Source organism: Manis pentadactyla, chromosome 7 (assembly GCF_030020395.1).
Source record: "Manis pentadactyla isolate mManPen7 chromosome 7, mManPen7.hap1, whole genome shotgun sequence".
Lineage (NCBI taxonomy): Eukaryota > Metazoa > Chordata > Mammalia > Pholidota > Manidae > Manis > Manis pentadactyla.
In genome coordinates this window covers 33049844-33077587 of record NC_080025.1, presented here as the reverse complement: position 1 = coordinate 33077587, position 27744 = coordinate 33049844, and the positions used below count along the sequence as shown (strand labels likewise).

Below are 27744 nucleotides of genomic sequence, written 5' to 3'. Positions count from 1 at the left end.
GTGTTCCAGCAATTGCTATTATCAATGCATTACATTTTAAAGTTTGCATTAGGTGGGTGATCTCAGTAACTTGTTGAGAACCCAAATTCAGGATTTAAATAGCAGCAGGTGAGCAGTAGATAAAAAGGCAGCAACAGTTCAGCCCTGACCCTTTAGTCATCCAGCGGAAAATAATAGCATGGCCCTAACAACTCCCTAACCACAAGGTTATGGGAACCTAACACACAAGTCAAGAACTTATACATACTAGGTTTTTGCAAGACGGTAAATAATTCAGCTGTTTAGATAGCAGAGGGAAAAATATTTACTTTCAGTTGAGTTGTTCATTACTTTTTCCTAAGATAGTCCCAAAGAGGAGAGCTATTCTTCAAAACTTGAAACTTAAGGTAAAACTTTTTCAAGGTCTCAGAGTAATTCTAGAGCCAAAGTGTTACTACAGTATCAGTTTTAATGGCTTTAAAGATATAATTTCTTTCAGAATCCCTATTCTTAAACATGTTTCTTTTACTACTACAAACATCCTTTATTAACACTTCAGTGAGTTCTCTTTTACATACATCTTGCACACACATTCAATTTTTTAATTAAAGTATCATTTATATACAATCTTATGAAGGTTTCGCATCAACAACCTTGTGGTTTCAACATTCACCCATATTATCAAGTCTTCATCCCCCTCCACACTGCAGTCACTGTCCTTCAGTATAGTAAGATGCTAGAGTCACACTACTTGCCTTCTCCATGCACTGCCTTCCCTGGGACCTACCTATATTGTGATTGTGACATATTCAATTATTTTTGCACGATAAATTCACAGGCATGGAATTTTCTGGAGCCCTTTATTCATAGGAGGAATTGGTACAGGTTTTAAACATTTACATTCACCTATGACTGTGGGGACACTTAGATTCTCCTTGCTATTTTTTTGCCAACCTGGTAGGCAAATAGCATCTAGTCATTTTAAGGTTTGGATTACCAGTACAGTTTCAGTTTTTAACCCACATTGTTAGTCTTTTGACTCCAAAGTTGGAAAACGTCAGTGGTAGAAGTAAATACCACTTCTGATTTAAACAAACAAAAAGTTAGTGCTATGCCTTTCCATGTCGAAGCTTTTCCTCCCTTTTCTTCCACCAGGTACAAACGCCAGTGTGGCGTGCTGAGGCCTTCCAGCGTCCTTCCCCTCTCCACACCTCACTCCTTTGGGGCTTGCCCAAGCTCTTGCCTGCTGCCCTTGAGGGCAAGACGTTCAGCTTTTCTGCTCCGGGCTAAGCAAGCCCCTGAGTTTCCCTTCCACCAGTGGCTCTCAACCTTCGCATCAGCATCACCCGGAGGCCTGAGTAAAGCAGATTGCTGGACCCCACCCGAGGTCTGGGATGGAGCCGAGAATTTGCACTCCTAACAGTTTCCCAGGAGATGTGAAGCATCAGCATCCGCTCTGAGGACCACTCTTTGGAAACCACCCCTCTTCACAGACCGAAGCTTTTTGATGGGTCTAGATCGTACCGCTCCTCTCCACCGTACACAGCACCAGTCTGGGCGTCCGGGCTAAAGCAGTCATGGGTCAACACTTCGTCCTCCTCACATGCTCAGCGAGAAGCCCGAAGAGTAGGAGGCTGGAGGGTGCGCCGGGGAACGCCCCCGACGCGTCTCAGCCACGTGCCTCCATGTGCGCGGCGGGAGGCGGCCACAGGGGGGCAGCCTTGCGCGCGTCCAGCTGGGCTCGCTTCCGGCTGCGCAGGCGCAGGAGTCCGCTTGCCGGCCGTGGGCTGCAGGTAGGAGCTGCGGGGTTAGCGGCGGGGCTACCCGGTTGACCTTGCGGAGGGTGGGAGACTCGGCCCGGAACTCCGTGCGGGACCCGCCGCCCGCGCGAGAGAGGCTGTGGGTCGGGCGGGCGCGGAGGGCATTTCGGTTTCCTGCTGGGCCTGTCTCAGGCCCGGCCTGAACTCCCCATGCTCAGGTTCCCGCGGCCCCGCCGAGCCCCCCAGTCCCGCGGCACCCGCCACGCCTCCCGGTGCTCCCGGACGGCCGAGGCTCATTCCTTTGGGGTGGTTGGTGGTCGGTTCACGCCCCGCCAGCTGCCCCTGGGCGCAAGCTCTGGCTTGGGTGTGATCACACGCTGCTCTTAAACAGGTTTGGCCCTTTTATGTTGTAGTCTTGTCGGTTCCATCCTTTGTCGTTACTGCAGAACCTTAAGGCCAAGTATTCATCCGAATATTTAAAATAATTAATGTACCTTGTGCTTTATTGGCAGAATGAGATTCTGCCTCAAATCCTATTGGGTGACGCTAACTCGCTTCTCTCGTTATGTAAAATATCCTGTAAATTGGTAAAAACTTGTTTCATTGCTTTTTTTTTCTTATTTAAACAATTAAGCTGTGAGTGTAGAGCGGTGGTACCCAGGTTTTTCCATTTCCAGCCGTTTCCTATCAATGACAGGAATCCTTTCTGTCTATAAACAGTACCTGAATTTCTCTTACCCAACCGGGCCCACAATTATTATCCCTTAACTTGCAGAAACAGTAACTTTCAGTGTCATTTTGCTTCTTTCGTGGGCAAGAAAGATCTTTAGCCATAGGGCCTGTCCTGAGCCCTAGACAGCCGACTCCAGAAGTTCGTCTTAAACAGTTCCATCAGGTGCTGGTGTGGGCTGTCATCTTTAAGAAATGGGAGTCAGTGGCCACCCCACACCCTTGTGGTGACCATACTATGTCCAATTCTGTCAAACACCCGAGGGCTGCAGGATTTAAAGGAAGATGTGGGGCTCAGGCCAAAAAACTTGACTTCTTCGTGTAGTTTAATGACCCCAGATGAGTCACTTCACCTGTAGCTCCTTTTATTTGTGAAATGCATGTAAGAATCTTATTTACCTTGCAGAATTGATGTGAGGATGACACTCTGTGAAAGTTGAGTTTTTGGATGGGTGCTTTTCTGGGGGAGGATTCAGAACTGGATGTGAGGATTTAGGGCTAATTGAAAGGCTACTGAGGCCCGTAACTGCAGAGTGGCAAGAAGTGCGTAATGGGTAACTGGCTAATGATGAAGATCTAATGCAGACCTGAAAATACAAGTTTTGTTTCTTTCCAATATACAACAATAATATTATACACTGCAGTAGTAGTAAACACAACTTCTTCGGGTTCCTGGACAGGATTCGTGTGTGTGTGTGTGTGTGTGTGTGTGTGATGAGAACTCAATTCTAATGCTAATCTGCTTGGAGACAGCACCAGATTCCCCAGGTTAAGGGCTCCCTCCTACAAAACTACCCTGTATGGGGGGGTCATGGGGAAGGCAGTATAGCACAGAGAAGACAAGTAGTGACTCTATAGCATCTTACTACGCTGATGGACAGTGACTGCAATGGGGTATGTGGTGGAGACTAGATAATGGGGGAAATCTAATAAACACAGTGTTGCTCATGTGATTGTATATTAATGATACCAAAATACAAAAAAAGTTAATAAGAAATGTGAAAAACATTCAGTGAAACGGAAAACAGTGGATGTCCAGCTTTCGTGGGCTTAACCTTGCCAGCTGTGTGCCATTTTGAAGGAAAAGACCACAAAGAAGTCTGACATACTCAACTAGTGCCATTGACACTCTTGTCTAAAGGAATATGTTAGTGTTCCTTTTTTATTTTATGGCCCTGAAGTTCTCTTGTTAGTATGGTGGTTGTTATTTGATTTTTTCATATTCCAATGTTGTATTAGTTGTTAGGAATATTTTGTATCATAAAGGAGTTAAAAAGCACATTCACACTATACCTCCTCCACTCACCTACTAGTACATTCCTGGGATTTTATCCCATTTATGATGTCCATGCCCTGCCTCCCCCCCAGATAAAAAACAAAACAAACAAAAAAGACTGCCCTCTACCCGCTACAGATTGGAGGTTCCCACGACCTCCTCTTTAGGTTCGATTAATTTGCTAGAGCAGCTCAAAGAACTCAGGAAAACACTTACATGTACCAGTTTAATAAAGGATATAAGTTAACAGCCAGATATATAACAAGAGAGACATAGGGCGAGTTCCCAAATAAAGGAGCTTCTCTCTTCCTGGAGCTGGGGGCCTGCCTTGGTGTCATGGAGGCGCCCTGGTTCCCTAAGCGTGGGCAGAGAAGCAGGGTCCAAGAGAGCAGAGAGCCATAGCTCTTCTGGGGCTTTTGTGAGGGCCTCATCGCATAGTCATGATTGACTACATTATTAGCCATTGTCTGATTCAACCTCTAGCCCCTGCCCTCGGGCGGGGTCCGAAAGTTTCATTAACATGAGAAGACACCCGTTCCACCTTTGGGATATAATGAGTTATAAGAAATATATATTTGGTCATTCATATATGTTTCCCAGGTATATCTGATCTTCATCCACAGTTCCTAAAAACACGGCGATCATAAAGGTTAAAGGTGTTTTGTCATGTTAATGCAAGATTTTTGGACCCCACCCAGGGGCAGGGCTGGAGGCTGAATCAGCCAATCAATGGCCAATAATTTAGTCAATCATGACTGCAATGAAGCCGTGACAAAATTCCCTGAGAAGAGATTTTTGTGCTCTGCTCTACTGCATTCTGTTCGGTTGGCTCCTGCCTCTTGATCAGCGAGAGCTTCCATGTGCCACCGAGCCAGGCCCCAAGCTCCGCGAGGACAGAAGCTCCTTTATTTGGGACCTTGCCGTGTCTCTCTTCATCTGCTGTTAACTTGTATCCTTTATGGTCTCCTTTATTAAACTGGTAAACGTGTTTTCCTGAGTTCTGTGAGCCGCTCTAGCAAATTAATCAAACCTAAGGGGGAGGTCGTAGGAAACCCCAGTCTGTAGCGGGTAGGTCAGGGGCACAGGGAACTGCCTGGGGCTTGCGACCAGCAACTCGAATGCGGGTGGAGGGCAGTCTTGTAGGATGGAGCCCTTCACCCGGGAATCTGGGTGTCTCCAGGCAGATAGCATCAGAATTGAGTTCTCAGACACCCAGCTGGTGTTTGAGAATTGCTTGGTATAAGTATGTGTGAGAAGAGCCCCTCCCACATACTTACACACACTGGAATCGGGTCCAGGTATCCGAATGAAGTTATACTCTTAGTGCTGTGTATAATATTGTCATTGTTATACACATATGCAGGGAAAAAATAGACCATTGCATTTGATGTCAGAGGAACAGAATTTACAACCTTTAAGACTCTGTAGTGTTTTCAGGGATTGGATGAAGACCAGAAATACCTGGGAAGTATATATTTGGTCATCTGAATGATCAAATATGTATTTTTTATGACTCATTATATTGCAATGAGTTTCTAAAGTCCCACAGAATTTTGTACCTTACATTGGCAGCCTTTGAGGGAAAATGAAGAAAGAAGAAAGTGGTATCTTTCCAAAAGGAAAAAAATTACGTAAGCTTGAGGCCCTTTGGAACCTGAACCAACCCCTAAAGGCAAGGCAGGATGAGTGGAAGTCAGGGGCCAGGAGGGTCTGAGGGTTAAAAGGATTGGCTGTGGGGTTTGGGCTGGTGAACCCAGATTGGAGGAGGTGGGGAGTGAGAGGTCAGAGGACAGGTGCAAGAGAGGAAGCCGCACCTGAGGCTCTGAAGATGGGAATTTCTGGATGATCAGGAGTCAGTGCGTTTTTACTGAGTCCCTGCTACCTGCCAGCCACCCACGACACAGGTGTGTGCAGGGCTGCAGGGAGCTCACAGTCCAGGAAGAAGGAATATGTGCCGGAACTTGGGCGGCCCGGAGAGGTGCCTGCGAGGACTGAGGAGAGCTGAGGCTGGAGCATGGGGTGCGGGGAGGGGCCTGGAGAGGCAGGCAGAGGCTGGATCTCCGGGGGCCAGGTCCACACTGGGAGTCTGGACTTTATCCTGAAGGCAGATGGGGGCTGTGAGAAATGTTTTAAAGCAAGGAGTGATCAAATTTGTGTCTTAGAAAGATCACCCTGTAGATCCCAGAGAAAACTTCCACATGTGTACGAGGAAGTGTGCGCAAAACTGTTTCACTAGTTGTGGTCAAACAGTTGAAAACAGCAAACTAGAATGTCAGTCTCTACATGGGTAAACCTCAAAAATATAATGTTGAGCTTTTGAAAAAGCAAGATGCAGAAGGATATATACAGGGCAACACTGCTTGAATGAAGCTCGCAAACATACAGGTATTATGTTGTTACTAATGGCACTTAGCCAGGTGGTGGAACTGAACGGCGTGTGTGGGAATTACGTACACCTGCGGTTCTCATGCTTCAGCTTGCATCCGAACCACCTGGAGGACCTGTGCAAGCACTGAGTCCAGGCCCTCCTCAACGTTTGTGGCTCAGGTCTTCGTGTGTCTCACAAGTTCCCAGGCGGTGCTGCTGTGGCGGGTTAGGGACCACAGTTTGAGAAGCTCTGACACACTCCAGCTTGTGGGTGGCAATTACTTCTTGGTTGGGGGCAGACTAGGACTGGGAGGGGTCCAAAGGGGCTTCAGTGTATATGTAATGTTTTTATTTTATTTTTTATTAAGCTATCATAGGTATACACTCTTTATGAAGGTTTCACATGAAAAACATTGTGGTTACTATATTCACCCATATTATCAAGTCCCCCCCATACCCCATTGCAGTCACTGTCCATCAGTGTAGTAAGATGCCACAGAGTCACTGCCTGTCTTCTTGTCTTCTCCGTGACCCACCTCCACACACCATGTGTGCTAATCATAATGCCCCCTCAATCCCCTTCTCCCTCCCTCCCCACTGGCCCATCCCCACCCCTCCCCTTTGGTAGCTGTTAGTTCCTTCTTGCAGTCTGTGAGTCTGCTGCTGTTTTGTTTCTTCAGTTTCCCTTCATACTCCACAGATGAGTGAAATCATTTGGTACTTGTCTTTCTCCATCTGGCTTATTTCATTGAGCATAATACCCTCCAGCTCCATCCATGCTGTTGCAAATGGTAGGATTTGTTTTCTTCTTATGGCTGAAAATATTCCATTGTGTATATGTACCACATCTTCTTTATCCATTCATCTACTGATGGACACTTAGGTTGCTTCCATGTCTTGGATATTGTAAATAGTAATGCGATAAACATAGGCATATGTCTTTTTGAATCTGGGATCTTGTTTTCTTTGGGTAAATTCCTAGGAGTGGAATTCCTGGGTCAAATGGTATTTCTATTTTTAGTTTTTTGAGGAACCTCCATATTGCTTTTCACAATGGTTGAACTAAATTACACTCCCATTAGCAGTTTAGGAGGGTTCCCCTTTCTCTGCATCTTCACCAGCATTTGTTGTTGTTTGTCTTTTTGATGTTAGCCATCCTAACTGGTGTGAGGTGATATCTCATTGTGGTTTTAGTTTACATTTCCCTGATAATTAGTGATGTGGAGCATCTTTTAATGTGCCTGTTGGCCATCTGAATTTCTTCTTTGGAGAAGTGTCTATTCATATCCTCTGCCCATTTTTTAATTGAGTCATTTGCTTTTTGGGTGTTGAGGCATGTGTGTTCTTTTTATATTTTGGATGTTAATCCCTTGTCGGATGTGTTGTTTACGAACATATTCTCCCATACTGTAGGATGCCTTTTTGTTTTACTGATGGTGTCCTTTGCTGAAGTTTGATGTAGTCCCATTTGTTCATTTTTGCTTTTGTTTCCCTTGCCTGGGGAGATGTGTTTAGTAAAAAGCTGCTCATGTTCAAGAGATTTTTGCCTTTGTTTTCTTCTAAGAATTTTATGGTTTCATGACTTACATTCAGGTCTTTAATCCATTTCAAGTTTACTTTTGTGTATGGGGTTAGACAGTAATCTAGTTTCATTCTCTTGCATGTAGCTGTCTAGTTTTGCCAACACCAGTTGTTGAAGAGGCTGGCATTTCCCCATTGTATATCCATGGCTCCTTTATCGTATATTAATTGACCGTATATGGCTAGGTTTATATCTGGGCTCTCTATTCTGTTCCACTGATCTATGGGTCTGTTCTTGCCAGTACCAAGTTGTCTTGATTACTGTGGCTTTGTCGTAGACCTTGAAGTTGGGGAGCCTAATTCCCCCCGTTTTACTCTTCTTTCTCAGGATTGCTTTGGCTATTAGGGGTCTTTTGTGGTTCCATATGAATTTTACAACTATTTGCTCTAGTTCATTGAAGAATGCTGTTGGTATTTTGATAGGAATTGCATTGAATCTGTATATTGCTTTAGGCAGGATGGCCATTTTGACAATATTAATTCTTCCTAGCCAAGAGCATGGAATGTATTTCCATTTATTGGTGTCTTTAATTTCTCTTAAGAATGTCTTATAGTTTTCAGGGTATAGGTCTTTCACCTCCTTGGTTAGGTTTATTCCTAGGTATTTTATTATTTTTGATGCAATTGTGAATGGAATTGTTTTCCTGATTTCTCTTTCTGCTAGTTCATCGTTACTGTGTGGATAGCAACAGATTTCTGTGTATTAATTTTGTATCCTGCAACTTTGCTGAATTCAGATACTGTAGTTGTTTTGGAGTGGATTCTTTAGGGTTTTTTATATACAATATCATGTCATCTGCAGATAGTGACTGTTTGACTTATTCTTTACCAGTCTGGATGCCTTTTATTTCTTTGTTCTGTCTGATTGCTGTGGCTAGGACCTCCAGAACTATGTTGAATAAAAGAGGGGAGAGTGGGCGTCCCTGTCTTGTTCCCGATCTTAGAGGGAAGCTTTCAGCTTTTCACTGTTAAGTATAATGTTGGTGGTGGGTTTGTTATATATGGCCCTCTTTACCCATTTTGTTGAGAGTTTTTATCATGAATGGGTGTTGAATTTTGTCAAATGCTTTTTCGGCATCTATGGAGATGATCATGTTTTTTTTGTCCTTTTTGTTGATGTGGTGGATGATGTTGATGGATTTTCTAATATTGTACCATCCTTGCATCCCTGGAATAAATCCTACTTGATCATGATGGATGATCTTTTTGATGTATTTTTAAAATTTGATTTGCTAATATTTTTTTGAGTATTTTTGCATCGATGTTCATGGGGGATATTGGTAATTTTCTTTTTTTTGTGGTGTCTTTGCCTGGTTTTGGTATTTATATAAGTAATGTTTTATTTCTTTAAAAGATAACTATAAATAAATAAATAAATAAATAAATATTCTAGGGGAAAAAAAAGAGTGAACTTAAAGTATGATACACTGTCACTTGACAAAGTTGGGTGGGTGTTCCTGATTTTTATCTTTTCGTTTTCTCTGTGCTTGAAAGTTTTCAGGAAAGAAAAGATCCTATTTGCTGTGTGAAGGATTGAGAAAAGAAGGGGGAGATCAGGTGACAAACTGTTGCAGAAGCCCAGGTAAAATGCCAGTGGCTGGGACCAGGGCTGGGTACCAAGGAAGGGGAGGCACAAATAGATTCATACATGGTGATTGGCTGGTTTAGAAGTTAGGGGTGGAACCGTGTCATGTGCACTGCAACTTGGGTGTCTGGGTGGGTTGTATGCCTGTCAGAGCCAGAGCCCTGGAGAAGGGCCCTGCCAGCAACAGGGCAGTGAGCTCGTTATGGACATCCTAGACCTTGAGGCGCCAGCCAAGGAACACGTAAGAGAAAGATGTGGGCCACAGTAGAGACCTGGAAGTCACCAGGTTTACAACGTCACCAGCGCTGTGTGTGTGAGTGAGATTGCAAGGCGTGGGTGAGATTGCGAGGCGGGAGGCTGGAATGGAAAGGCGGCATGCAGCAGAGCAGTCACCCTACAGGGGTGCCACCTTCCGCCCCCACCTGCTTCTGTATGGCCTGCAACTGAGGAATGATTTTTAACTTTCAGTGCTGGGGAATAGAATCAAGAGGACTCCTCTGTGACACATAAAAATGATATAAAATTCAAATATCATTGTGTGTACCTAATGTATTGGAGCACAGCCATGCTCATTTGCATATGTAGTGTCTGGGGCTGCTCTCCCACTCTGGCGACAGGTCACCGTGACAGGGACAGCCCATGGCCTCTCATCACCTTGCATGGCTGCTGTGCACCACAGGTGCAGGTGATGCAGTTACCGCTTGGTTGCAGCTTCTGGGCCCCAGACCTGAATGTTTCCTATCTGGCCCTGTACAGAAATCACTGTGCTGGCCCCTGACCTAAGTTCTAAGTCACCTGTTTTATCCACTTGTTTGAGCCCCCTCAGACGGTCGGGTGCGGGTGGGAGGAGCTCAAGGCACCGTGATACCCGAGTGGTAAGGTCGTCACAGTTTTCCATCAAAGTCCCTGAAGATGACAGGAGGGGACAGGCCAGAGGGAAGGATGCGGGCCTGGAATTGTGCGGAGCATGCATGGCACAGCGGGGAAGTCCCACAGCTAGAGGAGCGCCCTGAGGAGGCTGGGCGTGGAGCCTTGACGCTGAGCGGTCCTCTGGTGGAGGTGGAGAGTCCTGAGTCTCCCAGGGGCGGGAAGAGGTCTGAGCGCGGTCCAGCCTTCGGAGAGGTCAGGGGGATCCTCCAGAGCGCAGTCTCCTGGAGCCAGGACGCGGCTGCAGGAGGCGGGGGTGACTGGCTGAACCCCCTACTGCTGAGAGATTCAAGACGGCGGAGCCGTGGGCTTCAGCGTGGGCTCGGCAGTGGGTTCCCGCGTAGAAGCGGGAGAGGTGGGAACAGCGGGTGTAGGTCTCCTCTTAAGGAGTTTGCCGGAAGGGGGAGAGAGAAGTAGGGCAGAGAGGGGATCACTGAGGGGGAGAGGCTGTGGAGAGGCTGTTTTCAGCCATGGGAGCGTCAGGGCGCTCTCCTGATGATTTGGGAGGCTGGGTCCTGGCACAGGGGTCCAGCTGGGCGCCCGCCAGTCCATCACTGTCCCAGGAGAAGGTGGACGTGGGGGGGGGTGCGGGCAGAGCCTGCCGTAGGGTGTCAGGGGCTTGTGACAGTGCTCTCTGCTTTCTGTTTTGTTTTTTTTTTTTCAGGAAAATGGGAAACAAGGTCATGAGATGAGAGTGAGGTGCCAGAGCGTGAAGAGAGGGGACCTAGGCCAGCAGATGGACCTGTCAGGTTACTGACCCACTGGATTGAGCGAGACTGCCTGGTGGTGGAGCCCCATCTCTGTTAGAGCAAATGAGGTGGTGCAGAACTGGGGGGATGGGTGGAGTTTGGGCAAACGTTCAATGAAGCAGCGTTTTGATGGGCTGAAGGCCAAACAGGGCTGCCTGGAAAGAGGTCAAGATCCCATCTGGACTGCAAAGTGGGCTCCAGGGCCTGGTGTCCTGTGGGCTCTGAGGCTCACCTGGATGTGCAGTCTCGTCTCCAGAACCGCTCTGGCTGGAGGTGGAGGCGGCTTCTCCGTCAGCCCCACTAGCTCCTGCAGGCAGGTGGGGTACTTCTCCTGCTTGGACTTTAAGTAGCAAAATTTCTGGTCTGATTTCTTAGAAGAGTTGCTCAGCAAATAAGCAGGCCGTGGTCATTTAAAAAAGGGGTTATTTGAGGCGTTATAGCCACAGCATCTTAGGAGAAACACTGTTTCCTATTAACTTGGCAGCTGGCTTGATCAGTGTCCGTGAATGGCAGGTGGGCTTTACTTTCTCAAAGAGAAGGTGTGAAAGCTGCCTTACTGTTTCCTTCAGGGCTCCTCACAGGCTTCCAGTCTCAGGGTGTTGCGTCCTTCAGACGTCTTTGGAACGGCTTCATCCAAGGATCCTCCCTGTTACTCTGTCCTCGAGTGCTCCTCACAGTATATGATGATAAACTTCTTCTTTGACTGGTTTATTGTGTCTTCCCCGCCAGGTTTCCCCCTAAGCTCCAAGAAGAAGGAACCATGCCTGTTTTAAATACTCACATATCCCTCGTGCCTAGAGTGGGCTGGGCATGTGGAAGCCACTTAGTATGTGTTGAATGAATGAGTGGCTGAAAGATAGTTGTGGAGGTAGAGGGTGTAGACTGGGACCAAATAGAAAAATGAGGCTGGTGGGAACGGGGCTCTGAGCCCAGACAAGCTGATCCAGACCCCCTGCGGCTGCAGCACCACCCTGGCTCCGGGGCCTGAGGGACACCCTGGTACTAGGAGGGCCCTGGGGAAGCTGGACCGTGGGGACTAGTGCTGTTTGTCTATGCACAGTGTTGAGATTTTTACTTAATAAATCTTCTTTTCAGTACTTGTAGCAGAGTGCTGGGGCCAATCAGAACACTGACACACCAGCTGTCTGAGTGGAGACCTGAGCTGGGAGGAGGCAGACGCTCCTGGAAGGTGACCATTCCTCTCACAGTTGTCTCAGATGTGGGAAGCGTAGGGTCAGTTCTGTCCCTGGGGCCCTCCACCCACTCCAGTGCTGGTAGTCGGCTGTTCTGCACTGGCATGACCATCTCCCTCAGATTCCATTCAGGGTCTTCAGTAGCCTCTGCCTCAAGCACCCTGAGCACCCAGCCCCGGATGTCCAGGGCCCCACCAACAATTTCACTGCAGTGCCAGTCTCTGCCAGGACCCACCAAGTGCCCACGCCCGGGCAGCAGCCCCTTGCTGGAGGAGCGCCCCAGCCGTCCCCTCGGTGCCTACCTCCACTGCTCCAGCTCTCACCTGGGTCACCACCAGGGCCTCCACCAGTCGGGCCGCCTGCCCCTCCCACCCAGGTGCTGTTTTCCACCTGCTGAAGGATAGCCTTAGCCTCTTTAAACCGTTAAGGAGGTTTTGAGGGACATCCCAGCCCCTTGGCGGATGAGGGGCCTCGGCCTCCCCACCCACCCATGCCCTAGCTAATCCCCTGCTGCCCTCATCCATCTTCTGCCCCGCCGGGACCAACAAGCCACAGTTTGCTTACGTTTTACTAGCCATGTTTGCTTACGTTTTACTAGCCATTCGTTGAATATCAACTCAGTGCAAACTGCTGTGGGAGCAAGAGTCAGAACACACCTCCCTGCTAGTGACCGTGAGGAGGGTGAACCCAGACCCCGGCTCCTAACGGCTGGTTTGAGCCTGCGGCGAGCCCCGTGTTCAGTACCATCTGTCCTCACGGCGGCGCCCGGAGGGCGGGCCCAGGAGGGGGCGGCAAGGCCTGGGAGCCCGCCTGATCACCGCTCTCTGGTCCCCGTGTTAGGCGATCCCCGGCGCGCCATGGACGCGAAGCTCCGCGCGGGCCGGCGGGGCCCGGTGCTGCCAGCCGTGGGGCTGCTGCTGTGCGTGGCGCTCCTGGACACACTGCTCTACCTCGGCCTCCGCCGCGTCGGCCCCACGCGTTGCCCCCACGGCCACTTCCACTGGGGACCCGCGGGCGGCTGCGCGCCCTGGCTGACCTGCAAGGAGCTGCGGGCGCAAGTGAGGCCGCTGAGGCGTGCCGGGCAAGGAGCCGTGAAAAGAGTGAGTCTGGCCCTGATGGGTTGGGGGCAGCCCGGAGCCGCGAGCCGGCATCTGCATGCGCGGCCCCTCCTGGTGGGGGATCCACTGCAGCAAGAGGCCGGGACGTAGGGGAGCGCAGGAACTAGGGGAGCGGCTAGAGTGTGGCCCAGGCGCTGGGAGCATATGCTGTAGCCATGGAGTGTTGCTAGGAGCCCCGTTTAGCAGCGTGAGAAAAATACGAGGATGACAAGCGAGAAAAGTAAGGTACAAAATCGTACAATACACTGTTTTCAACTGCGAAATTCCACAATTATGTAGAAAATGTAAAAGATAGGAATCATGCTGTGGTAGAGGATTATGGGTGGGTTTCTTGTTCTTGTATTTCAGATTCTATGATGGAATTATATTGATTTTCTAAAAATTTTCTATTTTAAAAAGAAACCAAAGGCATGGATTCAGTTCTCAGATAGAAGCTTTAAGGGCCCTTGTCTTCCCGGCAAGCAGCATGTGTGGCTGCATTTGGCAGTCATGGTCTTCCTCAGCCAGCAGATGGGCTCCAGAGGCCAGATTGTTGCACAGACTGTTCGTCTGTGAGTGTGTTCTGGGTGATCTGCAAAAGGGAGGGAGCAGACAGTGATTCTTGGGCCTGCAGTTTGATAAACTGCTGGCTTTGATTTTGGGGAGACTAGGACACTGTGGCTGCTGCCCCTGGAATGTGTAGAAGGGACATCTTGAGGGAGACAGACAGGGAGAAGGAATTTATGTCAGTAAAACCATACAACACAGTAATGGGGTCTTTTACAGATTCCCTCATTGATTGGTGTAGGTCCTGGGTTGGTCAGTGAGTGGGACAAAGCCCATTGGAGTCTTCTAGCTGGGGAGTCAGACGAGCAAGACATTAAGAAGCTTCCATGTGACGAAGCATGCCAGTGAGTGGGCTGTGAGGACAGCAGGGTAAGGGGACCCCACGGGCCCCTTCCTCCAGGTGGAGAATGACCAGAGAGCGAGCCATGTGGATGTCTGGAGGACAGATGCTCCAGTAAGAAAGATGGGTACCAGTGGAGGCTCCAGGATGCACATGCGTGGGTGGTTGTTGAGGGGCCAGGAAAGACCCAGGTGGCAGAGGCAGGGAGAGAAAGGCAGCATGCAAGGTCGGGAGGCACTGGTCTGGCGGGCTGCAGAGGCTGTGGGAGCTGTTCAAGCAGCAGGATGAGGCGGACGGATGAGCGGGTGGATGAGGCAGGCAGGCAGGCGTGGGAGATGGTCACAGTTTGACATGGTTGTTAGCAGCGGATGTAGCGAGAAATCAGTGGGTTCTGGTGATATTTAAAGGTAGAATAGTTCTGAATAGATAGGTGTTGGGTATAAGACAAGGAACGGGTGACTGCGGGGTTCTTAGCCTGGGCAACAGGAGGAGCAGGGCCCCCATTACTGAACGGGGAAGATGGGCAGGAACAGACTGTGTGTGCATTGCAGGGGCCTGTGAACGCCGTCAGCATGGCGGCCTCCTGGGTACCGCACACCGCGGGTCTGCAGGCAGACTGCAGCCATGCACCTGGCCTCTTGAACCCTGCCTCTTGCCTCTGTTCCTTGGGACGTTTCCTCCCCGCCCCTTGCTGTAGCTGATGATCTCCTTACGTGACTCTGCAAATATGCTTCCCGGAGGGTGCCTCCTTACCCCCACCAGACTGTCACCCTGCAGCTCAGGCTCCACCTCTACACCTCGCTCATTTACTTTCCTGTGTCATCTGTCTTCCCCACATCGAGGACATTCCTACGGGCATGCAAACACACGCACTTCAGAGAAGTCTTCTCCTCCCGGTCACTGCCTGTCCTCTGCCACAGGGCTTCCAAACGCCCCCTCCCATGCGGTAGCCTGTACCCACGTGCCTGCAAACGCCACACTGGACGTTCTCTGCCCTTCTGGAGCTTGACCTTGTTGGCCGCCCTCGGTCTGGCGGCCCCGCCCTTTGCTGCTCTGGCTCTCCACCCTTGATTCCGCCCATTTTTAGTTCCCTCCTCCCTCACTGGCTATTCCTAATCGTTCTCCTGAGCTGGAGACTTGCAGCCTATATTTTGCCTCTCAATCAGAGGTTCTCAACCCAAGGAGATTTTGCTCCTTAGGGGGATTTAGCAACAGGATGAGACACATTTGTGGTTATCACAGCTGGGGAGGTGTCAGGGTGGGGTGCTGACATCCAGGGATGCTGCTAGGCCTCCCACGTTGCCCAGGACAGCCTCACCATGGGCAAATAATGACTGTCCCGACGTGTCAGCAGTGCTGATGTGAGAACCCTTGGCTCCTTCCTGGGTCCCCTTTTTTTGTGTCCTTTAGATGCCCCTAGGTGATTTAATCTACTTCTGTTGCTTTACATACATTGTATATAGGCCGGTGACTCCCACATTTCTGTCTCCAGCCTGAGCCTTGCCTGAGCCACAGATTCGTGTATCCAGCTCTGTATTTGGCATCTCCACTTGAGGCCTCTCGAGTATCTAAGTGTATCCCATGTAGAACGCTTGATCCTTCCCGAAACCCATTCTTCCTCAGCTGTCCCTGTCTCTGCGCCACCCCTTCCCACCTGGTTGGTGGGGCCGGAACCTCGGCGCCACCTCAAGTCTTCTCTCCACCCTCGCCCTGTAAGCCAGGAGCGACTTCCATCAGCTCCACTGTCAAGATAGGGCCCAGACTTGGACCATCTCTCCTTTCCCTCGCCCACTGCCTCTAAGTCACCGCCAGCTCCCACCTGGATGGCACCTCCCTGCTCGCCTGGCACCTGGCACCAGGCAGCCTCCAGACGATTCAGGTCTTGCCCTCCCTAAAACCCCTTTGTGGCTTCCCTTTGCCCTTAGGAAACAAAATGCAGACCTCTTAAGGTCTGCCTCCTTCTCCAACCTGGCCCTGCTTCCCTCCATCCCTGCAGCTGCCCCACCCTTCTTTGGTTTCCCGATCAGACAAGCTCTTTCTCAGCTCAGGGCTTTGCAGTTGCGTTGCTCTGCCTGGTTCCTAGAACCACTTTTAGGGGCCAGAAGACAACTCCTGAAATACTGGCTTAGCTTTGATGGTTTCCTCAATATAAGACAAGCCAGCCCCTTCGCGCCCCAGACTGTGCACGTGTGGTTTGTGTTTGGAATTGCCAGGGGCATGTGTCCCCTCCTGGGAGCAGCGTGCACCCTTACCCCGGAAAGACATGTTGACCCACTGCTTTCCCTTTTTCTTTTCTTTAATCATAAAAGCAGTGCATTCTGGAGTACACGCTCCCTTTCACCTCTTGCTCTCTCCATCTCTAATCTTACTTCCTGGGAAAACAGTTGGTGATTCATCCCTTTTAGATTTGCAAGCCCGATATTACATTAGTAGAACCAGGTAAGCACTCTGCCAGCCTCTCATGGGCAGCAATGCTGACATCTCGGGTGGCTGCCCATCCTCATTGCTTCAGTGTGGAGCCAGTGCAGACAACAGGAAGAAGGTGGGAAGTGACTTCAGGAGATCACAAATCTCTGAGGGTTTTCAGTTAGATCTCCTTTAACGTAAAAGTGTACTACATTTAAAACACCATAAACTCTGGGTTGGAGCCTGTCAGAAAATTGGATCGATTCTTTCTCTTAATTATTCTGTAGCTTTCTGGTCTCGTGTAGCCTCTGGAAGGGTCTTCTGTGAGCTATTTTTAATGCATAAGGCTACAGAGAAAGCAGCTGTCACATGAACGGCATATTTTAAAGTGTGAAATAACAGCGTCCACCTCCCAGTCTCCCTTATAGGCTCCTCCTCCTCACCCCTCAACCTTGTACCTTTCTCTTCCGTGCTCACACCGTGGGTCACCATCTGCAGTTAAGAACTCTCCTAAACTCTCTAGAATTTTCTGTGCAACTGCCTACCCCACATCGCCCCTCGGAGGCCTGAGAGGCTTCTCCCGCTGACTGTCCCTGATTGTCGCCCTGGGCCTGCTGCCCCTTATTCTTCCCCTCACCAGTAACAGCAGCTCCATCAGGCCGGCACTCAGGCCTCCAAGGCTTCTCTCTTCCTCTCACACCCACGTGCCATCCAGCAGCAAGTTGTATTGTCTATGTGCTCAGAAGAGATCCAGAACTTGACCTCTCCTCAGTCTCAGACTCCACCCGTATCCTCTCCCCCAGGCCACCCCGCTGCTGTCACCTTTAACCTCAGTTACCTCAGCAGCCCCCCAAGTGGCCTCTCAGCCTTCGCGGTGGTCCTCCTCCCGCCCCCTCAGCCTGCCCTCAGCACAGCAGCTGGAAGTGCTGCTCTTGTGACTCAAATCGTGGCTGCCTGGTTCACTCTGTGTGAGAGCCAGTCCTTGCAACCACAGGCCTCATGCGGGCTGCACCTGCTGGCCAGCCTCCCTGCCTCCTGTGTTCCTCACGCCCCAGCCTCCCTGGCTGTGTGGGTCAGCAGCTCCCACCCCAGGGCCTCTGCTCCTGCTGTCCCTTCTGTGGAACTCAGTCCCCAGGGAGTGCAGGGCGCATCCTCCCCCTCCTTCAGGTTCTTCTGCAGAGTCACTCCGTGAGGGCTTCTTGGGCCCTATTTAGAATTTTTAACTCTTCCCTGCACAACTTTTCTCGAAAACACGTTTCACCCTCCACTATACTTTATAAATTTCCTCTCTCCATCTCTAGATCACTTAAGATCATGGGGGAAAGTACCTAATCCCTCTGGCAGCATCTGTGCTAAGATGCTTGTCGGGTCCCGTCCCAGCTCACCTGTTCCAGGTACAGGTTTCAGGTCTCATGTTCTCCATGGCTTCGCTGCAGGTGTTCCTGTCTGAGTGGAAGGGGCACAAGGTCGCGCTCTCACAGCTCACCAGTCTGGAGATGAAAGATGACTTCCTCCATGGGCTGCAGATGCTGAAATCGCTGCAGAGCAAACACGTCGTCATGCTGCTCGGCTACTGTGAGGAGGACGGTGCCATTCTCACCGAGTACCATGCCCTGGGCTCCCTGAGCAGCCTGGAGGAGACGCTGAACCTGCCCAGGTACCAGGCCATGAACACGTGGCAGCACCGGCTGCAACTGGCCATGGATTACGTGGGCATCATCCACTACCTGCACCACAGCCCCCTGGGCCCCCTGGTCATGTGTGACTCCAGCGACCTGCCCAAGACGCTGTCCCAGTACCTGCTGACGAGCAACTTCAGCATCGTGCTCAACGACCTGGATGCCCTGCCCCTGGTGGACCGCAGCTCCGGGACGCTGGTGAAGTGCGGCCACCGGGAGCTCCTCGGGGACTTTGTGGCTCCTGAGCAGCTGTGGCCCTACGCGGAGGACAGGCCTTTTCACGATGATCTCATGCCATCCTATGATGAGAAGACCGACATCTGGAAGATTCCAGACGTCTCCAGTTTCCTTTTGGGGCATGTTGAAGGGAGCGATATGGTCCGATTCCATTTGTTTGATATTCATAAAGCCTGTAAGAGCTGGACTCCTGCAGAAAGGCCCACCACTCAGGATATTCTGGACACGTATCAGAAGGTTTTGAACCTGCTCAGAGACACCACGACATCTCAGACAAGGGAAATGCTGTAGAGCACGCACCAGGCAGCCAGGGTTGGGGTTAAAGGAACAAATGCAAAGTCGGAGCAGCTCTGTTCTGGCAGAGAGCTTCCTGCTGACCCGCCGTGCGGCTCTCCTCCGTCCTCCTGCACATGGAGGCTCTGCCTCTCCCGGCCCCCTGGCCGGAAGCTGCTGAGTGAGAGCAGACCAGGCTCCACCGCATCTGGTTCACCTCCTCACACCTCCAGTGGCCCCTGCAAAGGTGCTGAGAAGCAGGGAGCCTGACCAGTACCTGAGGGAAGTAACAAGAGTGTAGCTGCAAACAGGCTTCACCTACCCTAATATCTGAGTTTGTGAACTCGTGAGAAATGTGTGTGGAGATTTTAAATAGTGGCATGTGAAGGAAACACACAGTAGGTCTCCACAGAATGTTTTTACCATGTTTTTAGATGGTAATCAACATCTGGGGTCACAGGAGCATTTGAGGTCGTGTTGCGAGGGCTCCCTGAGGCTGATTTAGTGTTGAGTGGTGGTTCTGTGACACCCCTGTGCCGTCCTCCTCCAGCGAGATAAAGGCGAGCAATGACAGCGTGCTCTTTGATTTCTCAGTGGATAAGGAATATATAAAGCAGCAAGTGTGAGAGAAAGTGTATCTACATTACTGCCTTGGACGGTGCTTGTGAAATTCTTCTTTACCTTCTAGTTGGGTTTTTCTGTCCAAAATTAATTACTGTGAGCACTTTATATCAACAGTGTCCCTCCTTACTGAAAAGCGTCAAACCCTTCCACTTGAGCCGTGCGGTTTACTCCTTCAGAAAGCTCCTTGGTCCCTGTCATCCTCGTCTGCAGGGTACGGAGGGGCTTGGTGCCCAGTCGTCACTAGGAAGGCGGTTAAGGCCAGCGTGGCTGGGCACACGCGAGAGGCGCCAGAATCTCAGGGCTCCCAGGGGCCGGGCCCACCCAGAGACCGCAGCCCAGCTGGCCTGGGAGTCCCAGACTTTGCATTTCTAACAGGTCCCAGGTGCTGTTGGTCTGGAGACCACGTTTTGAGACCCTCTGTCAGGGGGGGCCCGCACACAGTGAGGTGGGGCAGCATTATCAGTATTATTCAGACTCTTCCACCTGTGGGTGATCAAAGAATACCCTTGCCCAGTGTGTTTTAACTGTCATAAAACCTCCACCATGGCCCAATGGGTTGGCTGTAATTGAAATAAGTGCTGGCAAGGATGTAGAGAGTCCAACCCCTCGTACACTGCTGGTCTGGGAAAGTAAAATGGTGCAGCTGCTGTGGAGGAGTCTGGCAGTTCTTCAAAAGTTTAAAAAATAGAGTTACCATGACCCAGCAATTCCACTCCCAAGTATTTGGACCCAGCCCCAAACCAGCTGGGCTGGGGTCTCTGGGTGGGCCCGGCCCCGGGAGCCCAGTGATTCTGGAGGCTGCTCGCATTCGGGAAGGCCAGACTGCAGCAGAGCGTGTGCGCCCAGCCACGGCAGCTCGGGAATGCCCAGGGGGATTGCAAACATGTCCACAGAAACACTTGGGCTCAAATGTTCGTAGCAACATCATGACAGATGAAAGGTGGAAATACCGCAAAGTCTGTCAGCTGGTGAGTGGATAAAGAAAACGTCTCTCCATACAAGGTGTTACTCAGCCATGAAAAGGACTGAAGCACTGCCCTGTGCCCCCGGGGATGAACCTTGAGAACATGCTGGCTCAAAGAAGACGTCCCCAAAGACCGTATGTTGTGTGATTCTGTCCATGTGAAATGTCCGGGAGAAACGAGTCCACAGAATAGAAAGTAGCTTAGTGGCTGCCAGGGGCTGCGGGGGGACGGAGGTAGTGTTTGCCAATAGGCCGAGTTTCTTTTTGGTGATGAAAATGTTTGAAATTACATAATGATGGTTGCACAACTCAGCAGATATACTAAATTACACTAAATTGTATAAACAGGGCAGAGTTATGGTATGTTAATTATGTCTCAGTAAAGCTGATCCCCCCCACCACCACCACCACCACATGGCCATTTCATGTGGTATTGCTGTGAGGGCTGTCAGCTCAGAGGTTTGGTATTACCCAGTTGAGGCTGTAATTCTTGTTTGAGGGTTTTTCTTAGCTTTGGACTTTGCCTTGGAGCAAAACTCAGTTTAAACAGAACTTTTTAAATATTGACAATCAGCTAAAATAACCAGCATGGTGTAGGGGAAGGGGCACTATACTGGGGTCCCAAGACCTGAGTTAGGATCCCAGCTCTGCCGTGGTCATCGTGTGGCCACAGAGAACCGACTTATAAAATGAGAGTGTGGGTGGGAGTCATTTCCCACTTGAACTGCCTCCGCAGGTCCTGTGAGGCTTTATAATGCCAGGGCCAGACACCCAGTGGGACCTGGCCTGCCAGGGTTCAGCCTTCAGCTCATGCTCGGACATAATTTGGTACCAGGAGAACTGCAGAATCATTCAAGGGAGTTATGTGCTGACTCAAACCTAAGTGCAGACCTCCTTGCCCACACAGCCAGCTGCCTCACAGCCAGCAGATGTGAGATCAAAAAGGGCGGCCCCGGGGACCCATCGCAAAGCCCAGCCCAGAGTTTTGCATTCTGTCCCTGCTTACCTTACTCCAAGCGTGCAGGAAAAGAACAAACAGCTCTGTATGGTTTATAATGGGCTTTCTCAGTGTCTGATTTGATGCCACAAACTTTCCATGCCCCTGGGGCATCCAGTGATTATTAATGATTCAGCAGCAGACACGGACCACGAGGGCGTTCCCCAGAGGAGGCAGGTACTGGAGTGCAGGTGGGAAAGCTGCTCTGTTGTGTCTCCTGTATTTTAAAAATAAACATTGCTCCATTTCAGTAATGTTGTGTGACTTTTGGTCATTTAAGGGCAGTTTACAACATGAAACCATGCTTTTCCACCCCTTTGTAATAGTTTGTGGGGACAAACAATGAAGGAAATAAATTAGATTATTTGGAGATAGTTTGGAATCAAATCTCTAAGGAAGTCAGCAGGGTACTGCTCCTAGGTGTAATGTTTTTCTTATACCACAGACACTGGTCCAAGTTTTGCTACTGAAATTAACTTCCCTGGAAATAAAATGCGGGTCATTCACTCATGGTCTGTGATGGATTGCATAGTATCACACATGAATAAGGCTTAATAGTCACTTTTACTTCTGAAAAGGACCTAGTGCCTGTGAAAACACAGCGTTGTTTCCAGAGTTCCTTGCTACCAGATGCACAGCAGGACCAGTTTGTGACACTCGGCTCCAGGATCAGTCACCACGGACAGACACCTGGCCCTCAGGGTTCCCGAGTTCAGGTGGACCAGATCCGAGGCTCTCAGTCTGATGGCCAGAAGTTCTTGCAGCTGCAGGGCGGCTACAGTCTGCAGGACTCCCCACAGGTCGCAGTGAGAGCTGGGAAAGGGCAGCCAGCTGACCAGGACAGGGACTCTGGAACTCAAGGGACTCAGCAGCTTGCACCCCCCCCCCTGCACTGTGGGTTTATTTGTCCTTTAAGGGTAAAAAACTATGTACGTAGTAGTAAACTATATGCTAGACTTTTTTTAGCCTGGCAATTGTTTTTAATCTTTTCAATGGGTTCTTAGGAATTGAAGAAAGAAATAAGTTGTCAAAAAGCAATTCAAACTTTGCCACATGTTAGAATTATAAATAATTTTTTTTGAGGGTTTTTAACTCATTCTTTTATCAAAGTAGGCTGCGCAGGCTTTTATAAGGCTCTCAACAGGTCACTCCAATAAGCATTTTATAATTTTTTTTTTTAGGATTACTTGGCTTATTTAAAGATTAGTAATTAAACAATTATGTCAGATTCCATCACTACTAGGTAATATAGTTAAAATTCTTAACTATTGTGACTAAACGTTACATTAACCATAAAGTACAGGCATACAGTGTGTCTGTACAGACGACCACATTAAACTGGTATATTCCTATAAAACCAAGTAAATTGATATTTTGTCTTGTAGATTATCATTTAAAATTCCTAGGGGGACATAGCTGAACTCTAGTTGCCCTTTAGAAAGCAGACCATTGGTTTTGCTGTGTTCATCTGGTTAAACACGGCGGATGGGACACACATCTACCTGCACTCCATCTGAAGCCACATTAAAATGGAGGTAAGGAGATAAACAGATGTAAGCCAGAAGGCCAAACATGACGCAGAGCCTCAGAATTCTGGAAAGGCCCTAAAATTGGAGCTGCCGAGGTCCTGGGAAGGTGAGAGCAAGGTGGCTGAAAGCCCCAAGGATTAGGTGAAGGTGGCTGTGCCAGGCAGTGAGCCTGATCCCCTTCACAAGCCACTTAGAGTCAGGGTTCTTCCACTCTGTTCAGGAAAAGGGACATTTCCTGGGAAGAGTGACCTAGAGGGCACGACACTCAGGGCCACCAGGTGCAGCATATCCTGGGGGGGTCAACAGCAATAATAAGATGGAGGGGTTGCCTGCAACTCTGTGTAGGGGATGACGGGGCCCTCGCCTGCACTTCCCACCCCACTCTCCACAAACGCCCCACAGCGCTAGCAGCTTACTCCTGTGCCTTCCTCCACCAGTCAGTGCCCTGGAGAGCTTCCCTCCAGAGAAACCGTACCCCAAACGAGGTTTACCACCCAGTGCAATTTCGGGATCTGAACCCCAAAAACTCATGAGTCAACAAGACACCAACCCCCACCCCAGCCTGCCAGCACACCCAATACCTTCCATTTTCCTTATTCTTGTTTAGTTTGTTACTAGGTAGTACAGTTGACCCTTGAACAACATGGGTTTAAACAGCATGGTGCCACTTATATGCAGATTTTTTTCTGTAAATATATTGGAAATATTTTTATAGAGTTGCAACATTTTGAAAAAACCTTTCCTCTAGCTTTGTTATAAGAATACCATACATAATACGTATAATAATATGTGTTAACTGAGTGTTATCAGTTAGGCTTGTGATCAGTGCTAGGCTATTAAGTTTTGGGGAGTCAAATGTTTCATGAGGATTTTCAACTTCTTGGGGGGGTTGACACCCCCTAAGCCCTGTATTGCAAACCATGTATCAGATAAGGGGTTACTACTCAAAAAATACAAGAAACTTATACAATTCAATAGCAAAAAAATGAGATTTAAAATGGGCAAAGGATTTGAATAGGCATTTTTTTCATAGAACACATATAAATGGTCAACAGTTAAATAAAATTTTCTGCATCGCTAATCATTAGGGAAATGCAGTCAAGATAGCCCCTCATACCTGTTAGAATGGCTTTGATAAAAAACATGCAGATCAAATGTGTTGGTGATGTGAAGAGAAGACAAAACTTGTACACTATTGGTGGTAAGGTAAATTGTTGCAGCCACTATAGAAAACAGTATGGAGGTATTTCAAAAAATTAAAAATAGAACAACCATGTGTCCTGCAATCCTACTTGAGGGTATATATCCAAAGAAAACAAAATCAGTATGTCTAAGAGATACTTGCACTCTAATGTTTATTGCAGCATTATTCTCATTAGCCAAGATACAGGAACCCTCTACCTGTCCATCAACAGATTAACGGATGAAGAAAGTGTGATACACATATATATGCAAGGTAATATTATTCAGCCATGAAAGAGAGGGAAATCCTGCCATTTGCAACAAAATGGATGAAACAAAAGACCTTGGGCTAAATGAAATAGGCAGAGGAAGACAAATACTGTATGATTTGGGATGTAAAAAAGATCTGAACTCATAGAGTAGAATGGTGGCTACCAGGGGCTGGTGGGTGGTGATGGGGGATGTTGGCCAAAGGGTACAAGCCTTCGGTTAGAAGATGATTAAGCTCTGGGAATATAGTATACAGCAGCATGACTGTGGTTAATAATACTGTGTGGTGTACTTGAAATTTTCTAAGAAAGTATTAAATGTCACTGAAAAAACCAAACAGGTAGCTATGTGAGGTAAATGTATTAATTAGCCCGATTAATGGAATCACTTCACAAAGTATTATCTCTGTAAAATCATGTGCATTTTAAATATGGACAATTTTGTCAACTTATCTCAATAAAATTGAAAAAAATTAGAACATTCTCATCACCTCAAAAAGAGACCCCATACCCTTGAGCTATCATCCCCTGTCCCCCCACTAACCCCAACCTACAGCCCTAAGCAACCAATAATCAATTTTTTGTCTCTGGAGATTTCTCTGTTCTGGATTTTCATATGATTGGAATCATGTAACATTAATATGTGGACTTTTGTGACTGGCTTTTCTCACTCAGCATAATGTTGTCGAGGTCTATCCATGTTGTTGCTAACATGTATCAGTACTTGGTCCTTTTTATGATCAAGTAATACTCCATTGCATGGATATACCACCTTTGTTTATCCTTTATTCCACTGATGGACATTTGGGTTGTTTTATGAATAATGCTGGTAAAAGCACTTGTGTACAAGTTTTTAAATTTGTTTTCATTTCTCATGTTACACACTAGGAGTGGAATTACTGGATGAAATGGTGACTCTGAGTTTAATCATTAGAGAGGAAATGCCATTAAACAGACTTTTCCAAAGCAGCCACGCCATTTTACATTCCCATAAGCAATGTGTTAAAAGAGTTCAGATTTCTCTATATTACCTGACTTTTTGATTACAGTCTCCTAATGGGTGTGAAGTGGTATCTTGTGGTTTTTCTTTGGAGTGGGTTTAGTTTAATATGTTTTTAGATGTGGCTTTTGATACTTGCAATTTGAGTGTCATTAATTATTATAATCTCAAAAATTGTCCATTTCTTACATATAGAACAGGAATGATAATAGCTTTCTTTCAGGGTGGTCCCCCGCTTTTTGTGGTCAAATACATGTAAGCTTTTCCATTTTAACCATTTTTAAGTGTCCAGTTTAGTGGCATTAAGGACATTAACATTGTCCAACCATCACCACCATACACATTCAGAATGTTTTCATCTTTCTCAACTGAAAAACTCTGTGCCCAATAGACATTAGGTCCCCGTCCCCCCATGCTGCCATCCCATGAGTTCCTGGCAACCACCATAATGCTATTATGAACGTGGGTGTACAGATACTTGTTTTGAGACCTTGCTTTAATTTCTTTTGTGCATATACCCAGATGGGGAATTCCTGGATCATATGGTGATTCTGTTTAATATTTTGAGGAACTGCAATACTGTTTTCCATAGTGGCAGCACCACTTCACATTCCTGCCAGCAGAACACAGAGGTTCCAATTTCTCCACTTCCTCAACACCTGCTATTTTCTATTTTTTTAATAATAGCCATCCTAATGGGTGTGAAGTGGTATCTTACTGTGGTTTTGATTTGCATTTCCCTAATGATTAGTGATGTTAAACATCTTTTCATGTGCTTATTGGCTATCTGTGTGCCTTTTTTTGGGAAATGTCTATTCAATTACTTAGCCCACTTTATTGGTTTGTTTTTATTGTTGTTAAGTTGTAGTTCTATATGCTGTTTTATACATATATTTTCATATATATATGAATATATATAGGTATGTATACGTATATATATGTTGTTTTATGTGTATATTATATATACATATAAAATGTATGTACATATAGGCATATATATATTATATCAATCCCTTATTGGATATATGATTAGCAAATATTTTCTCTTACTCTGTCGTTGCCTTTTCACTGTTGATCATGTCCTTTGATGTACATAAGTTTTTAGTTATGATGAAGTCCAATCTATTTATCTCTTTTTCTGTTGTGTGTGCTCTTGGGAATGATATCCAAGAAATCATTACTAAATCCAACATCATTAAGCTATTTCCCTATGTTTTCTTCTAAGAGTTTTATAGTTTTAGCTCTTACATTTAGGTTTTAAATCCATTTTGAGTTAATTTTTGTATACAGTGTAAGATGGGGTCCAAATATCTAAAAACAAAACAAAATGAAACAAAACAAAACAAAATGAACAAAATAGCAGTAGATTCATATATAGTGAGAAGTGGTTACCATGGGGGAGAGTTTGGGGTAGGTGGGTGGGGAGGGTGAGAGGGATAAAGGGGCACAAAAATCTCAATCATAATATTAGTTAGTCATGGGGATGGTAGTTCAGTATGGAAAATATAGACAATGATTCTGTAACATCTTTCTATGTTGACCGATAGTAACTGTACTAGTTGGGGTGAGGATTTAATATTGTGAGTAACTGTTGATCCATGGTCTTGTATATTTGAAACCAATACAAGATTATATATCAAGGATTCTTCAGTAAAAAAAAGACAGGGTCCAGTTTCAGTTTTTTGCATATGGGCATCCAACATTCCCAGCATGGTTTGTTGAAAACACTGTCTTTTCCCTTATTGAAAATTATTTGACCAAGTAATGCCTTTATTTCTGCACTCTCTATTCCATTTGATTGGCCTGTCTGTGTCTTTATGCCAGTATCCACTGGTTTTGTTAGGCAGAAAAAGAGATATGAGCAGGATGGAAAGAGAATAAAGCCAGCAAAGCCCTCTAGAAGGGACTCAAGTTAACCAGTGAAAACTAGACAGCCAGAAAAGACTCACAGACTTGAGTTAATTGGTTAAAGCTCAAAAGGCCCAGAGCAACTTGGCCTGGAATGTTTGACTATTCCCCAGATAAAGAAAAGTATCTCAGCATAGTTCATGTTTTCATTGTGTCAATTACATCATGCCATTGGAAGATTCACTTTAGCCTGCTTAAAGGCCAGGCTTATTCTTCAATTTAACCTATATGCTGTTTCTTTTCCTCCTACAGCCCCTGGTCAAGTAATCTGCAACCTGGGCAAGAGAAAAGTGGTGTAATTAGTGAACAAGCCCAGCTATAAACAGCATAATAAAAACAGGAAAGATTCCATTTTAAAGGTAAGGTTACATTTTGAAACCCAGGAAGTTAAGAAGTAAGGTTCTTGACATACCCTTCAGCAAACACAACAGTAACTCATCCACCTTGGGAGCAGGGCAGGTGGTCTTGATTGATATGATCTCAGATGGAAGCTGCTATCCTGGGAAGGAACCGGATGAGTACATTT

At 47.6% G+C, this 27744-nt stretch overlaps 1 protein-coding gene across 4 annotated transcripts; it reads left to right on the top strand.

The window, feature by feature from the left end:
- The first annotated feature begins 1661 nt into the window (after nucleotides 1–1661).
- On the top strand, nucleotides 1662–26977 carry POMK (protein O-mannose kinase). Of its 4 annotated transcripts, none has more exons than XM_057505241.1 (6): nucleotides 1662–1772; nucleotides 9187–9274; nucleotides 10869–10953; nucleotides 12049–12142; nucleotides 12987–13246; nucleotides 17993–26977. In XM_057505241.1, the coding sequence occupies exons 5-6, from the start codon at nucleotides 13004–13006 to the stop codon at nucleotides 18761–18763; spliced, it is 1014 nt and encodes a 337-aa protein (XP_057361224.1). In that variant the 5' UTR covers nucleotides 1662–1772; nucleotides 9187–9274; nucleotides 10869–10953; nucleotides 12049–12142; nucleotides 12987–13003; the 3' UTR covers nucleotides 18764–26977. The 4 variants fall into 4 exon arrangements, with proteins under 4 accessions (XP_057361224.1, XP_057361223.1, XP_036736642.1 ...); XM_057505240.1 differs by having other exon boundaries at nucleotides 10869–11021; XM_036880747.2 differs by having other exon boundaries at nucleotides 10869–11270.
- Nucleotides 26978–27744: the final 767 nt, after the last annotated feature.